We start from the raw sequence: 17400 nt of genomic DNA, 5'->3' as shown, positions 1-17400 counted from the left end.
GCTGAAGAATCTCTTAAGGTTTTGGAAGCATTAGGTATATCTGGTCATTTTGAGACTTGGGTTATTGTGTATGGAAGGACTTGCAAAAGTGATAGTGTATGGAGTTTTCTGAGATTGGGGGGTTAGGGAAGGGAAAATATTATGCATTTATGTTATCTTAAAATTTGTAAGTGCTCTTCAATCCATTTTCCCAGCTCTCAATAAAATAAGTACATTTTTTTCAGGATCTGCTACAGTTTCCCTGTGTACGTAAGGACCAAGCTCAGAAATGCTGAGCTACAGCTTCTCGGCAGTGTATACTCTGTGATGTGCCATAGGCAGTGCTGCATATTTTTCTTTATGGTATCTTGTTTTGCTTAGTGCAGCCATAGTGTAGCATACCTCACATTTCTTGAGCAGGGGAATGAAAACACAATGGTTTCATATTTGCAGAACTAAATGAAAGTGTGACAGAATGCCAGAGAGGAAGGTACTGCACTGGAAACTGATGAGGTACAATCATTTATCTAGCTGTAAATACTGGAGATTTTCTTAAGATATCATCTTAAGTACAAAGAGCATCTAAAAGTGATTTCTAAACACAGATGAGGTAAAATCAAGAACCAACAAACTTGACAAGACTGGGACATGGAAACCAGAATTACCTTGAGCTTTGGTAAGGTTTGGGGTTTTTTTTCTACATTAAGCAATTTTTTTAAACTTTTGCAAATCTTAAAACATTTCAAATGTGCTGAGGACTTTTGAAAAAAATAGGAGATGTGTGGTTTGATATTTGTCAAAAAGTAAAGTTGTGAAGGAACAGCTTAACATTTACCTTTTTTAAAAGATTAGTTTTAAAACAAGTTAGTGAGGTTTTAAAGGGAGAAAAGCTTTGTTTTTATGAGAGCATTCTAGATAATTGCCTCAAAGATGGTTATTTACCAAGTAATAGAGGGAAAAACTAAAGCTAGATGTTTGATTTGCCTGTTTTGGAAGAAAGAGTTGATATGGTGGGAGCCCTTTCCATATTGTGAGATGCTTTTTTTTACCACTCCTGGTTTCCATGATCCTGGAGTTCAGTTCTTTATAAAGATTTCAAAATACAAGCAATGGTCCTTAACAGTTTGGTGCATCCATTTATTCCTGCTCACATATGCTGGTTTACAGCCATTGTTTTTTGGTTGATTTAATAACCACAAGTGTAAGTAGCTGTTACTACTAAAATTTTTCATAAAACCCTGCAGTCTTACATGAATTAGTACTGTTGTTGAGATAGGAATGTTCAGAGAGTATTGAAATACAGAATACAGAAACATTCAGAGAGTATTGAAACAAATAATGAATGTTTTGGCAAGTTGGAGAAAACTTAGTTGGGCCAAAACTGAAATAAAATTTCCTTCTATAGTGTGAAACATTTGAATATCAATGTATAAAGTGCCTATTATGCTGTAGTGAAAGATCTCTAGATCCATTTTTCAGTATAAAGAGAACTTTCAGCTGAGAGTGAGGTATAATATTAACAGATGGACAGTTTTTTTCAGAACAAGCCAAAAGACAATCCCCCAATTTCACTCTGAGAAGATCTAAATGAAGTTTCTGATTGCTCTGCTTACCTTTGCTTTTCACTGACCTCACTCACCAAAGCATACTAGCTCGTTAACAGTGAACTTTAGAACCACTCTGCATTTATCTTAATGTCAGAGAAACAGATGTGACTAAAGCCAGATTACACTGAGCACCATGGGCCTCTATGTTTTTACAGTGTAAAAATGTTATCTCCGAGTTTATAATTTACACTGTCCTTTCTGGACATACATCTGTAACTTTACTTTTGTACAGGAATCTGCAAATCATGGTTTTGACTGCAGATAAATAGGGAAGGAACTGAGCATTGAAACAGTTCAGCTGATTTAGTTCAGTTGCCCTCCCCTCTGTAGAGGTATTTAGTGGTAAGAAGCTAAAGGCAGTGAGTTTAGTTACAGTGCAGGGAGCTTGGACATTCAAATCCAAACCAGAGCAGCTTATTGTTTTCATTATTAGGAATAGATGGCATGAGTAAACACCCGATCACTCATCACTCTATTCATTATCCTTGCTTAACTTCTGTTGAAAGAGTGAAGACAGTGGACAAGCCAGTGGGTATGTGTATTGCTGAGGAAATAACTGACAGCATTCGTCCCTCTTCGTTGTTGCTTGTTTAGGAGTTGGTGCTTTTTTCCTTGAAGGAATCTGACAGATCCACAAATAGTGTTTTATACAAGTTTTATACAGCTTATTGCATACAACTGTACATTTAAAACAAAGGTTTTAGAGAGCTTTGTGAAGAAGATAGGACTGACTTTGCTATCTGTATCCTATGTGACCACTGTTGTACATGTGCTGTTGTGTCAAGAAGGCAAGAAATCATCCTTTTTAGCAATGAGAGTAGTGTGGCTGTAAGGGAGAAGAGGGTATTATTCCAACCTTGCTGAATAGTCAAGCTAATTTATCAAGGTAAATGATCTCCTCTCTCTTATAAATTAATTATGCATATCTTTCTATTTTAAGTCTGTCCTCAGTTTTAGAAAACAATTTTATGAACTTCTGATGAGCTATTCAGCTAGATGATTAACCAGAGCAAATAATTGTTTTAAAAAATACGTGCTTCCTTAATTTCTAACTACTTAACTTTTTTGAATTCTATTTTTAAACGAAGATGAAAGTAGTCCTAGTAACTACCTCTGTCTATAGCCACTATTAAAAATTAAGTTTAATCTTTGGCACAGTGGAACTAAGGAGAATATTTTAACTCTCTGATCTCTAGGACTTCCAGAAAACTGAAGAATCAGAATTAAGGGGGAAGACTTAGCATTTATAATCCTTATTTATTGATATAATAACAGAGTGTGTTGCCCGAATTTAAGAACTGTGTAATTTCACGCCACCAAAAAATAGTTGCGGTTCCCCAGCTCAGTGGTTTTGAAACTGGTGACTTCCAGAGCCAAAATGTGTGTGTGTGAGTGTGTGCAAGCATATTTGAAATGGAGTTCCAAGTAGCGGCTCTGGAGGGTGCAGCTAACTACAGCTGCAACTGCCAGTTGCTGGTAGTTAGCTGTTCTCTGGCAAGTGCAATCACAAATGGTAATCTGTATGCTAACTTCTCTCCCTCCATGGAAGAAATAAGCTGCTGCTGTCATGACTTAAGAAGTGGATGTGGAAAAAGGGCTGTATTTGGTACAGAGGAGCCCAAAAGTGATTGCACAAAAACCACCAAAACAAAGGAACAACAACAAACAGAACAATGTTCTCATTTGCTAACATGATTGTTTGTCATTCCTCCACTAAAGCATATAATTTAAAAATCTGCTTCAGGATTACAAATAGTGGTCAAAAAGAACATTAACATTAGCTTTGGTCAGGCCTCCTGGTAATAAATGCAATTTGAGGAGATACAAATTTTGCTTATTACATGCCACTATAATTAAATTCTCTGCATTTTATCATCTTAAAAACACTGTGCTAGAAATAGCTCTAATGATAAAAGTCATATTACTCCAATATTTTCAGCACTTCTTAAAAATACTATTTTCTTAAGAAAGCTTGCACTAAGAAATCAGACATCCAACTGATAGGAATTATGCTGTAGCTGTCATTAGAGACCATAATGTGAGTATATAATGTTTCAGAAATTCCCTTTTGTTAGGTACCATCAGATGAATTTGACATTTCTCTTTCAGTTACTGTCTTGAGATATATGCCAGTCTGTAGAGTGACAGGACACATGCATTGATGCAAAAACCGATTTAATCAACATTACTGCGTTCCTTCCTGGAACCAAGGAGTAAGTACACTTCAGTGGCAAGTAAGGCAGTATGTACTTGTATCTCTAGAAAGTGTCACTCAGGCAGAGATTGAAATTTTCTGGTGTGAAGCAGTTTTTCAGTATCTGCCTTCATTTCATCTCTGTTCACTGCTTCACTTAGAACTATCCTGGCCTGTTAGCTGGGAAAAGAAATGCAAGCAATTCCTTGTGCAGACATCTAAACCAAGTCTTTCTTCCAAAAATACAGCGGAGGGACTAATACCTTGTGTAATTGGTGGTTACAGCAGTTACGAAGGATATGAGAGATCTCTCTTCAAATCCCTTTTCTCTATGCTGTCCTTTGAACATACAGTTCCTGTGATCTAGTTGAACAGCCTAACAATTTCAGTCTTTCCTGTAGAAGCTGTGCCACTGTAAAATGACTGAATTAGCGAGTATATGTGACCTTCTTCTTTGATAATCATGACGCTTGCCTGAGATGGGAAAGGTCCTGTCCCAAGTACATAAGTAGTGCTGAAATGTGTTTCAGCTGAGATAAAGGCTATGGAAGAAACTGGATTTGGATGTCCCCCATCCCAGAGGAGCAGTTTTGTTTTCATGCTGTTGGGTATTTAAAAAATGAAAAAAACAGGGATGCTTCCATTTCTGCCTAGTTCAGCTGGGGAAGGTTCAGCGCATGCTTTAAGACTGTCTTGTGAAACCTCACAGAAACACAGTGCCCATGCAGCCCGGTGAGGCTGAGACACTTACCAGGTGCCTACACTCATCAGTGAGATCTATGCTGTTGGCTTCCTATGAACCTTGACTGGCACAAGTATGCACCTTGGGACCCGTAAACGCCTTCTGGCTATGTTTGAGAACAGAAAGCGCTCTGCATATTAGCAATGGACTACATTATGTGGCTGAATACTGCTAACTTTGTTGGCTTGTTTGTTTTCCTTCTGGTTAACTATTCCAGTCAGCATTCGTATTTTTTTCACTTGAGAAACACAACAGAGCTGTTTGAATTCGAGATGTTTGCCAGAACTCTGATATCAATTTGATGATGTGAAAGCTGCAGAACTTGTGCTATCTTTCATTTGGAAACTCACAGCTGTGTGGGCAATGACCTTTTCATATTGGGTACATGCTTCCTCTTATCTACCTTCGGGCATGAGTGGGTTTAGTTTTCTATCTTGGATCATATTATTTTTTACTTTTTTTTCCCCCTTCCAGATGTACCTTCTTGTGTTTTATTTGCCCATTTTGTATATATCCATGAACTTTTTCTTGCCATTCAGAAGTCTTTTTCAACTAAAATGAGTCCTTAATTAGCCTAGATTTTATCACATTTCTGCCTGTATTATTTGCAAAAGCCCTCTCAAAAGACTTATTTTTTTCCTTCCTTTGTCCATGTGTCTTTATTTTCTCATTCCACACACAAACATGCCCCTGCACTAGCTGGTTTAAAGCTCAGTCTTTTCTAGCCGACTCTGCAACGCACATGGGAATTATGTGAAAGATGCTATACACCACAGAGCTGCTGCTGCCCTTTGCCTAGCAGCTTTACTGGGAGAGCAAAGCCTTGACCTACTTAGTGTTGGGCTGCAATAATGTTCTCTTTTTTTTTTTTTTTTTTTTTTTTATTTATACTAGCCAGACTAGCCACAGAAATAGCTTTTGCTGCTGAGAAAATGAAGAATATGCATTTAGGAAAGGAAAAGTATGGCGGTCTCTGCTGTGAAAGCAGCTTCAGATCTCCTTTCAAGAGTAAGAAGTAAGTTAAATATATTTTAAGTAATATATATTTTAAGTAATAATAGCACAGAATGTTATCAAGGTTAGTACTACAGCCTAATAGTTCTTCTAACCTAAGGGCTGGAATAGCTAATTCAACACTGGGTAAGGCTTCCTGGGTGCTGGGATGCAATGAGGCATTCTGTAATCTTCCTCGGCAGCCTTTATTGTCAAGAGTTGCTCTGTGGCTGCATCTGTATTGAAGAAGTGGTTAACTTCTACAGGTTTCCAAGTCTGTACACGCATCTTAATCATATCATAGTTCCAAGCTCAGACTTAGGACCCAGACACACAGGAGCTCTCTGTACCCTAGAATCCATGGAAAATAATAGTGATACGCCCCATGAGTACTCAGCCGGGGCGGTGAGTGGAATTGGGACCCCAAGCTAAATACCCAGACACAAGTACAGACCTTAGCAGAGCAGGGATGGAGGTTGTAGAATTAGTCTCACGTCATTAAGGCTGCTACTCACTTTCACTGCCAAAAATTCTGCTTTCTCATGAGGACAAAGCAGTAAATGTGAAAGTATTGCCAATGCCCTAGAGGAGAGGTGGCCAGAGCACAGCCAGAAGTGCTGTATGCAGCAACAACTCAGGGCCAGCCCCTTTCTTTCACGTTCTTGTGAAGAGATAGCTTGAGGCTGTTTGAATGGCTCAAGCAGAGTGTCAGGGCAGGATGAGACATTTCCCTGGGCCAGCTCTCCATTCCCCCTTTTTAATGCAAATTGTCATGTTCCTCCCAGCTGCTGGGCTAGTTTCCTGGTGGGGTGAAAGGTGCTGCCTAGAGGCCTTGTCACTGAACAGTGCTTCTGGGAATGGGAAAATATGAAGGGTCTTAGCAATAAGGTACTCAGTACCCAAGTTTATTCTTTTGTTCCAGTTTTTCTTTCCCCAGTATCTGATCTCAAAATCAGTATGGGAAAGCATGAGAGATACAAACCACTGGCAAGAAGCCAAATGCTGTCTTTTCTATGCAGTGTGAGAAGTTCTCCAAAAGCAACTTTGTTAAAAACCAAATAATGTTTTGCAGAAATACTGCTTATTCTACTAATGACATGATCTGGCTCCATCTAATCCTGAAAAGACTCATCATCCCTGACAATGGGCTAATGTACTTTCTAACGTTGCCAGGATTGCACAGTTGTTACACTCTTTCCCAATGAGCACTGGGACCTTAAGCGTGATGATATGAAACCTTTAATCATTAACGAAAACAAGCAATTTGTCTATGATCTTAGTTTGACAATCCATAAAATAGTGTTTCTCAAATGACAAATTAGCAACTTGGTTACAAAGAACAAAGTTTAAACAACACAACAGTTGTATGCACAAAGCTTCCACGTCTTTTTTTTTTTAAATCAGGAAAAAAATTTATTTATAAAAACGTCTCAATTTACTGTCGAGTCTCTAGCTGAATACAGTGGTTTAGAACACTAACGGCCCATGCTTTTATACAGATTAGCCAAAGCATGAACATCAACGAAAATTAACCCCCGAAAATAACTTTTCTTTGCTTTATGTTATGAGCCACAACAGTGTTAAAACTGGAACAGTAATGAAAGCAACACAAGAGTTAGGAAGCACAGTTGCTTAAAGAGTAAAGGAAGTATTTTCTTTTGATGTCTCAGAATAATAAGAAAGTTAGAAATGGCAGAAACTCCTCTGTAGATTAGTCCATAGAAAGCATTGTCTCATGGGGCTTTGGAAAAGTCCTGTCTGGTGGCTAATGCACTAGGGCATGATGAGATACATTACAGAGCCCCCAGGCCAGTAACTTCTGAAGACAGCCTAAAATGTAGGAACAAAAATGAGGAAAAGAAAAGAAAAAAAAAAGGCAAAAAAAAAAAAGAAAAAATCTTCTCACTATTAAAAAAATTACACTTGAGTACAACCAGCATAGAACAGCATTTCAATGCAGGCAAGTTTTCTCAAACAGAGGTTGGTGGTTTGATTTTTTTTTTTTTTTAAATGTCAGTTATTGAAACAGTTACAATAGTCCAGAACAATTTTACAGCAGTTTTCTAGAGCTGTTAAATAGCTGAGGTACCTTGACATTATTTCCAGTTTTTTCTTCATTATATACAAACAAAAAAAAAAAAAAGCCCAAAACAAACAAAAAAAACCAACCAACAAAACCAACCAAAAACCCCATTTGGATAAGTGCAAACTGTAACAATGGCAGTTCTACAAATGGTTACAGTGACAAAACTTAGTGCAAAGGTACTAAGGTGAAGAAAAGCCCACAGAATACAGAAATGACACAAAATACTGAGATAGTACTTAGCCCTATACAATAATAATAACACACTTTGAAATACCATGTTTTAAAAAGTATTGCATTTGCATTGTGTTTTTAGTTTATATTAAAATGCACTGAATACAGTTCAATTGTTAAAGCTTTGTGTCCAAGGAGTGCAAAGTGGATGAACATGGTGGGCTGATGGGATTCTGGATTCGGAAGTGGTGAGGAAAACAATATTGCATTACTGAGTTATGCAACAGAAATTAAAAAGAAGGTGGATGGACAAACAGAAAATGCAGTTAAAAACTAGTTCCAACAGCTAGCAACCAGCCATTACATCACCCAGCTCTCTTCAATTTGGCTGCAATTAGGTGTCTGGTTTTAGTTAATCTGAACATTGTTAAGTTCTTGTTAAAGAGATGTTATCTGTCCAGGCAGCAACCTTTGAATGTCGTTTGATAAGCACTAGATATTATTCGTAATTACAATACAACCCCATTACATGATTAGAGATGAGTTAAATAGAGGTGTATTTTGTACAAAAACCTAACAAAAAGTGGTCATTTTGGCTGAACGAAATATATGCAGGAGGGGGTACCAGAATAGCAACTATGTGTGTCTGATTTGTACCTGCGATTAAGTACTTGCAGAAAGAAGTACTTTGTTGGTGTATATATGAGTAAATGAGTTATGAGTGCAAAATGAGGAGCCTGCTCTTCCTCCCTAAAGTGGAGTTCTTAAAATTACATTTTTCCAAACCAGAGAAAAATTGTTGCACTCTTTAAAAGAACGGAGTGGAAAGGCACAAGTGCCTGTTTCTTTTTTTTTTTCCTTGTTGTCTCCCAATCATTTTAATTTAGCAGTTTTTCTCAGACCAGAAAGCCTAATTTGTTGTACGCAGCATACCTGAGGTTTGGTACTTTCTGGCCCCCATCTCCTGCTCGCAGGCAAGTGTCAGGGCAGGGAAGACGGGAGTCTTCAGGCCTGTCGAGAGCAGCAGAATGGCTAAGGGGGCCAGCACTTCACATGGGATTTCAGGGGCGCTAGCAATCATCAGAAGTGCCAGATTTGCAGGCTCTAGCAAAAGAAAGATTCATCGGAGGTGCCAATTTGCCACAGAAAGTTGTTCTGCAGTTGGAGGGATCCCTTCAAACGGATGTAAGTGTATTTAGATGCTAGGCAATATTGCCGGAGCAGGACCCACCTTGTCAAAATTTTGCCTCATTTATGTTTTTTCTTTCTCTCCAGGTGTCTCCTGGCTGGGGTGGGGCAACCCTGCCGTGCTGCGGGGCTGCCGGAGAGCCAGCCCGGGCCGTGGCCCCGGTGGAGGGGGGAGAGCGCTGTGGGGGGGAAAGCCCCCACGCTGGCGCCCGCCCGCTGTTGGAACTAGTTGGTAGGTGGTGTTAGTCGTTATGGAGAGCGGAAGACGACTTGAGTCGGCAACAGTTAACACTAGCAATTTAACAGAAAATAAAAGATGCCGTATTGTTTCCTTGATAACTAGGATCTACCATAGACTCTTGGTAGAGCTGGCAAAGCTTGCATTGTGTCTCATCCCTTCAATATGGAGCAAACTTCTGGCGGTCAGATTTCTTAACCCCGCTCGTCGAAGGAATTTTGGCAGTGTAAGCGGACAAACTCCCCGTGGCCCCCGCGGCAGCCGCGGCATTTAGTGCCAGGAGTGGGACAGTTTTCATGCCAAGCAGACTGGAGACAGGAACGGCATAGTGGGTGGTTGGCAGAGTTGGTAGGGGAGGGGGGGTACTGACGGTAACGGCGGAGGCGGCCGCCAGCACGGCCATGGAGGTGGGGGTGGAGGTAGGGGTGGCAGACTGAGAGAGGTTCATGTTGAGGTCAACAGGGGTCGTGACGGAAGCGGTCTGGGTGCTGACTTTAGCCATCTCTAAGCTGCAAACGAAGAGAGGAAGAGGAACAAACAGGTTGGGAGGGTCCAGCCAGGGCGGTGGGGCCGGGAGGAGGAGGAGGAGGAAGGGACAGAGGGAGGGAGGGTGGGACGGACAGCAACCACGAAAGGGCAGGATTAGATCGGTGGACGAGGGGGACAGACGAGTGGGAGGGAGAGGGGGAGAGAGAGAAAAAAAGGGAAAATGAGGGTCAAAGGAGGAACATGTTATGTGTTAAAGAAGAGAAATAACAAAAGGGTTTTTCATGATTTGATGGTGAAAACATTACTGAGACTGTAAAGTTCTTTCCAAAAAAAAAAAAAAAAAAGAGAGGTTGGGGGGGGTTTGCTAGTTCATTTTACATATGAAAAAAGAAATCTAAGGAATGCAGGTAATGGCAAAAAGATGGAAAAAACGAAACTTAAAAGAAAACTTAAAATAACTATGAAGTTTACTCCCCAGCACTGATATGGTGAATTTAGCTTTTAAAAATTACGGTATTTTTGAAAGGGGGACGCGGGGGGTTTTGGTAATTTTTTCAATTTGTCAATTTTGTGACATAAATATTACCCTTTGTCATTTTGCTAGGATGAGAGGAGACTGAGCAATGATTTGCTGCTTCCTTCTACAGCATAAAGTTTTGTTTTGTTTTGTTTTGAAAGTTAGTTTTTCATTTCATTCACTGTGAGGTCAATGTGCATTTTTCATATAAAACAAACCTGATTAGCCAGTGTGTTCACTTCAGTTTGTACTTTCCCCAGACTTGTTTAAAATCACAACAAAATACTTATGCAATCTAAATATAAGGTAACGTAAAAAGGAAAGCAGAAAAACACCCGGCTTCCACAGCAGTGGTATCCTTTCTGAGCTCGTGGCAGTGGTTACAGTGAACATAAAAGAGCTTACCAGCTGACAGACAAGGTACTACATGGCTACAACATACACATCATCAGACGACCCCACCAGTGTGAGGAAGTTCAGACTGACCCAACCTCCGAGCCCAAGGCAGTGACGGGCTCTTTGGAGGATGTAGGTATCAAACCACCTTCACTCTAGTCTAACTCCACCCATCGGCAAGTGAGATGAGTTTGGTCAATGTACTTAGGCTTTTCTGTACATTTTTAGACATTAAAATACAGTAATTTCAAGGACTCATTTCCTTCAGATGACAAAATGTTTACCTAGATAAATTCTCCCTTTGCTGTTTGTTTGTTGCAGCTTTGCACTGGCTTTTGGGTTGGCAAACAACCTCAATACTAACTTCAGGATGCATTTTGCATGTTACCAGCTGGGAGGTATGATAGCCTAGCATACAATGAGGACTATGGGTTAGAAAATCTTTGCTAGTTACAGTTATAGATGTGTTAATTACATGTTTGGGGTTTCTTTCAGTAATTACTAAGTTGTCAGGCTCCTGGGCTTTCTCCTGAGGTGAGCTGAGGAGCTGCAGCAGCTTCTCCCTCCCAGAGCCAAGTGCCAGCGAGTGACCGGCTGGCCGTGCAGAGGACCTGCGTGGCGGAAGACCTGCCGCTTTCTTATCAAATCCCCTCAGACCCGGGGGATATTCCCAGCACAGGGTTTTGCTGGTCCGGGCTGGAGCTAGGGGCTGGGTCTATGGGCTTAGAGAGCAGCTGTAGCCAGGCTCTGGGGTGGGAGGTGAGTGTGGTCACCTTGTTCTGGGCTTGGAAGAGCCTCGCTTTTCCTCACCTTAGACTTACATGCAGTTTTGAGAGTAACAGCCCCGTGTCTAGTCATGGCCAGAGAAAGGCAACGGCCAGAAGGCCTGCTTGCTTTGCATGAGGGCAAGGATGCAAGTGATCAGCCAGCACTATATAGGGGAGGGGGATGTTGGACTGAAGCTTCCCGAAGCACTGCTGCTGATGATGACTCTAAAGGATACCTGAAGCAGATCTGAGCTAGGGAGAGGAATGTCAGAGAGGGAAACACTTGAGCACCAAGCTCCTCTCTTCCCCTCAAGAGGGCTCTTGGAGTATTAACTGCTCGGCCGCTTTTGCTGGGAAGTTGGAAGGCGCACGTTTGCTCTGAGGGGCTGGGAGGGGAGGAGGGCGAGTGGGTGCAATGCTTTGCGTTTCCTACCCTGCAGTGTTTATCTGTCCCCATGGATGAGTGGCTCAGAATTTTTCTAACCCTTGCAGCAGAGTTGCTCTTTGCTGAGAGAAGAGCATCCTTGTGCTGCTAGTCGTGCTACTCGCAATCTACTTGCACAGCAGGATTTATGTTAAGAATACTGAATCAGGGAATCTGAACTCCAGTGTACACCCTCGACTTGGGGTGTAGGAGTTACATGGTGATACCTTTGTAGATTTTGAAAAACTCAGTTTATGCAGTTGGATTTTTTTATATTTTTAACTCAGTATTATTCTGGGAGGGGGGGCATACAGAAAGATAATGCAGAGCTCAGTGTTTCAGTGGCTTCAAATTTGACTACCTTGCATTTAACAAGAACGAAGAAATCCTTACTGATGGGGGGGGTATTTGAGCCTGAGCTTTGTCATGCACCAGTAGGGAGAATAGGTCCCACAGGCTAAATGCTGGTGTTGGTAGCAGCCACTCAAACTCCCTGTTTCTGCTGTACTAGCACAGGTACAATTAAAGCAATAATTTGCTCTGCTTCACATTTATTACTGGTGGTAATGTGTAAGGTAAAGTATGTCAGGTTAGCGATCAGCTGTCCTGTGACAGCAGGAGTTTCCCAAACCAATTGTAGATGCAACAAAATTGAATGTGAAAGCGGATGAGGCAGCCTTCATACAAAATCTCATGGTGCCAATTTTACACTGTCCCTTTGAAGACCTACGCTTTATAAACATACACACCAATGTCCACATCCTGCATTACACAAAACTGGTGAAAGGAATAAAGCTTGAGTGTGGCTCTGGTGGTCCTGTTAGCTCTGTGAATGAACCTCTCGTCAAAATGGCAGTAAAAAAACATCTTCAGGAAACTGCTCTTCAACAGGAGCAAGTGCTGCTGGCTACAATTCATTTATAATCCAAAGTCAAACATTGCACAGGAAACTTAGACTGTGGTTCTTTCTTAATAAAAGCTAGAAGATGGAATTGGATAATGAAAATCCAGTTACTACAGTGGAGACCAGTTAAGAGAGATTTTACAGGAGAAGACGCTTCTATTGCAAACAAGCTAGGACACGTTCTACTCATACAGAGGTCAGTACTCGGATAACCAACACAGAACCAAAACAATACTTTAGAAAGATTTAAATCTCTGTTTTGATATTGTATCAATGTATTTATATATCTATAATTTAGAGCATATTATTTACATATTTGACACCAGGTTGCAATAAAAGTCTTAAAACAGTTTGATAAATTATTCTATAGATGCAACTTTGGTTGAAGGATAGTTTAAAGATACACACAGAACGTTTCAGGAATACTGTGGATAGATTTATTTTTTACATCCTATGCTGCTTTAAGACATTGATTTATGCAGAAATACTGGCCCTGGAAACCAAGTCCACAAGAATGACACATCTTGTGGGTGAGAGGAAAAAAAAAAGTCCACCTTACCCTGAATGCTCATATGGCTTTTGGTTATTATAATTATTATTTTGACATACCAGACTATACCTTGGGCAGTCTAGGTACTGTACTCAGCTCTTCCCCAACACTTTATTTCATGCCAACATCTTTAAAAGAGACGGCAGTACTTGTGGCAGGTTTAGGACTGATGAACTCTGAAATTGGCTCCCAGTGTGCACAGGCAGCAGCAGCCTAGATCTGCCTCGCAGAAACCTGCCCAAGCACCTAAACCCCAGCTAGAGCAGACCTCCCTCTTGCCTGAAAGTTTCTTGGTTCTTCCTCCAGTGCAACTGCAAACTAGCACTGCTGCTGTGGTGGCACCTAACTGGACAAGAATTTCTCTTGTGAAAGGAGAAATCTGGAACAGTGTCTTATTTTAAAATGAAAAAGCCACCTTAATGTCCTATGTTACCTTAGAGCTTAATTTATTATACATTACTTTAAGAGTCTTCATTTACAAATGAACTCACTTCATCTAAATACAGTTTCAACACATGGTACATAATAATATATGATGGTTTATTGTAGATGATGATAACAAATGACTTCTATCTATAAATTCAACAGGAAGTAATATTTTGTTTCTGGTTTCACAGGGTATAGATAGAGTATCCGTGGTATATGACTGCTGAGAAGTTTTCTTCTTTGCAAAAGTATGTTAAAAGACCTCATATATATCCCATTCCATCAAAAGAATCATTAAACAGTAATAAACAGAAGTGTGAGAGTTCACAGGCTTTTCTAAAGTGAGTCAAACAGAGGTTTGTTCACTAGAGTTTCTGTCTCTGGTGAGCAGCTCACTGCAACTCCATTAATAAGAAGTGCATTATTTTATTTGCATGCTTTAGCTGTCTTGAAGATCTTAAATTGTTATCTTCTGAGATCCAGATGCATGCCATATGGTGTTTGTGCAACTAAAAATGAAGGGGTCTATTCTCGTCTCGATGTGTGGGGAATCCCTGAACACCAAGAGAAGAACATATCCTTAAGGGTTAAAGGAGGGAACACATTTTTATTTGTTACAGGGCTTACGGAAATGACTTATATTTGCTACAAAGAATATAAATCAAAAGAGCTGTAGGTTGTAGGTTGTAGGCTTATCTTAGGCTTCACGATGCCACCCCTCAATATATCTTTCCCTAGGAAAATATTTTCAAACTGAATTATAAAAAGTAATACTTTTTGTTTGCTGTAACACAGAGCTGCACAAACATCCTTTTCCTCCATTAAGACATTTACAGTGGCTTGCAGTGGTGCACTACAGAACCGGGCTGGAGAGGAGGTTGGACCATAGGAAGCTGTAGACCTGCTAAGACTACAGTCCCCCCAAATAAATCACATACTTTCTACTATCTTAACAGCAAACACAGTTAAACACAAAGCTTGATTCATATCACAGTATTTTTCAGGGGACAAAGAAAAAAAAAAAAGCAATAAAATACATAGATACTCCCCTTCCCCACAATATATTGCCTCAGACCACCATTTACAAGTAGATCGATGAGACAGCACTATATCCATTGCACTTTCTTCTCAGGATAATTGCAAATAAAGGTGGTATCAATTTTAATATTTTTCTAAATAATCATATCAAAACTGATAGAGACTTAAGCCATCGCAATGCTTAGCTAAAGAGCCAGTGCCTTCATTAATTCTGGCACTGAGAAGTGGAGAAGCAGATAGTCTCACCCCATCTCATTAGGAAATGCTTTTTACAAATTTGTGATGCTCTCTCTGAAAAAATAAATCCTGTGCCTCTTTAGCAACCAAATGTCATTTTAATATCAACTCTGAGTGGCAATTTTCAGTTAGCAAATTAAATCTGTTTTGCAATCTGTTTCACTATATTTGCCATTTAGGACAGTAAAATGGGTCTGTGAAAAGTATTTTCTTCTAAAGAATTTATGATTGTCATTTCATTTAATTTATCCGCCTGTATTTTAGGTGGATGCTAATGTGAGTATTCAGATTTTTAAGCTTTTGTCATTCAACATGTACTTGGAATTGCACCGGATTAAGCTCCTTTCCATATAAACCAACAGCAAACACAGGTTCTAATGATACAGACTTTACAAATCATTAGGAATTGAATAATACTATGCAAAATGGACACTGCGAAGCAACTTTCTGGATCTATCCAGGACAGACATTTGCTGGAGAGCAGACAGAGCAATCTCGCAGAAGCGTTATCACTTACAAAGCAAACTTACCTTGCATTAATGAGGTACTGTGCTAAGCTGATGTTTGCAGGGGATCCTGTGATTGTAACTTGTCGTTCTGCGGAGCCTTCTGTGGCATTAGCAATCTTGATCTGCGCTCCTGACATCTGCCTGATTTCATTTATCTTACTGCCTTGTCTGCCAATAATGCAGCCTATTAACTGGAGCGGGACAAAGATTGAGATTAGTGCCACAGACACAAGCAAAAACCACTTAACTGCAATTTGTAGTATTGCTAAAATATGGTTATGAAATGCTCAATATCAAAACAAAAGATTTTTGCTGTGCTGTTTGGAAGGAATAACTAGAGCAGTCTATTGGCTCTGTGGTCTCTAAGTCAAGTGTTGCTGCTATGTGGTTATCAACTCAGTATCAGATTATTTAGCTGTCTTCATGGCAGAAAACGACAGCATGCTGTGGTGATGACAAATACAAAACACAGCCCGGCCTGATCTGTCAGTGGCATCAGTGAGCCAAGAACAGCAGCTGGAAGTCAGGCTGACCACCCAAAGCTGCTGCTGTGCAGCTCTGCAGCCTTCCAGCATGCTGCTGGTCCTAGACCTCCCTGGGCACACGTGGTCCTCACTTGGCCAGATCCTGTGCTATTAAAGTCAGTGGGATTTACAGCTCTGTAACTGCAGGCAGAAGCAGGTGTAGGATGAGACTGAAATTTGTCTGTGTTCCTTTACAGAAACTTACCAAAACTCGTATTTCATGAATAAAAACTGAGCCTGAGTTTTGTGTGTGTATCTCTAGATCCTCTCCATGTTTTTGGTAAAATTCCATTGGTGTTATCTTTAATTGTTTTAAAGGTTGTTTAAATGCTCGTGGTGGAGTCACAATCTTTTGGAAGCTGTGTGCAAGACCTCAAGAAAGTGTTTAGCAGCTGTGCTGGGGTAAGGGAGTGTGATAGCTGTGCCAGGCTGTTGCTCCTCTGGCACAGGGAGCCCTCCAGAACAAGTGGGCACCAAGCCAGCAGCTGAGGCTGAGAGTTTTGGCTCCTGTAAGGGCGAGAAGGGGGACTTTTGTGTTAAGGAAGGATGGATGCTGAGAAGCTCAGCAATGGCCAGAATGGGTAGAAAATGGAAACTCCACTCTTCGGGTCTACTGACACTGGGATGATGCTGCCAGTTTGGCAGAAAGATGTGCCAAAGTGCAGAGACTGCCTTCCCCTCCCACTCTTCCCACTGCTTCAGACCCTGATGTGTTACCTTTTGTGGTACCGTAGTACTTGGGAGTATCTTGCCAGAAACAGATTCACATTGTCGAGACATTTTATCAAAAGAAGAAAAAACTCCTGCAACATAATCTTTGCTTCATGCTCAAGGACAAGAAGAAAGCCAAAGCAGGTACCCGGGTAGCCAAAACAGAGATCAAGCACAAGATGAGCACCCATGAAGGGGAAAAAATGGAATTTCAGGAAACGCACACAGGATTTCCCATCCTATTCAAACAGGAGGGCCTTGCTGAGATCCCTGTCCTTATCCCGAGGACCTGTCTTAGTGTGTGACTGCATGTGCCAGTGCAGAGGACTATGTCCTCTGTTGGCTTTCACAGCCCAGAAAGCCAACCATATCCTGGGCTGCATCAAGAGAAGTGTGGCCAGCAGGTCAAGGGAGGTGATTCTCCCCCTCTACTCCACTCTTGTGAGACCCCACCTGCAGTGCTGTGTTCAGCTCTGGGGCCCCCAATGTAAGAAGGACATAGACCTGTTGGAGCGGGTCCAGAGGAGGCCATGAAGATGATCGGGGGGCTGGAGCACCTCCCCTGTAAGGACAGGCTGAGAGAGTTGGGGTTGTTCAGCCTGGAGAAGAGAAGGCTCTGGAGAGACCTTATAGCAGCCTTCCAGTACTTAAAGGGGACCTGCAGGAAAGATTGGGAGGGACTCTTTATCAGGGAGTGTAGTGATAGGACG

At 41.0% G+C, this 17400-nt stretch overlaps 1 protein-coding gene across 17 annotated transcripts in view; it reads right to left on the bottom strand.

Moving 5' to 3' along the window:
* The window catches only part of LOC141946183 (poly(rC)-binding protein 3-like), a 547598-nt gene that overhangs the window by 5100 nt on the left and 525098 nt on the right, over positions 1 to 17400 (bottom strand). For 11 of the 17 annotated variants that reach the window (XM_074875589.1, XM_074875578.1, XM_074875568.1 and 8 more), the window contains 2 exons: positions 15477 to 15646; positions 6739 to 9707 (listed from right to left, as the gene is read on the bottom strand). The exons of 2 other annotated variants lie outside the window; for them this stretch is intronic. In XM_074875589.1, coding sequence (XP_074731690.1) covers positions 9359 to 9707; positions 15477 to 15646 — 519 coding nt within the window. In that variant the 3' untranslated portion in view covers positions 6739 to 9358. Of the gene's footprint in view, positions 1 to 6738; positions 9708 to 12821; positions 14226 to 15476; positions 15647 to 17400 lie in introns of those variants that run through there. 4 more of the 17 variants (XM_074875656.1, XM_074875660.1, XM_074875654.1 and 1 more) reach the window with 3 other exon arrangements.

The sequence above is a fragment of the Strix uralensis genome, chromosome 1 (genome assembly GCF_047716275.1).
Source record: "Strix uralensis isolate ZFMK-TIS-50842 chromosome 1, bStrUra1, whole genome shotgun sequence".
NCBI classification, from domain to species: Eukaryota; Metazoa; Chordata; class Aves; order Strigiformes; family Strigidae; genus Strix; species Strix uralensis.
The sequence above is the reverse complement of the archived record's forward strand: the minus strand, read 5'-3'. Positions and strand labels throughout refer to the sequence as shown.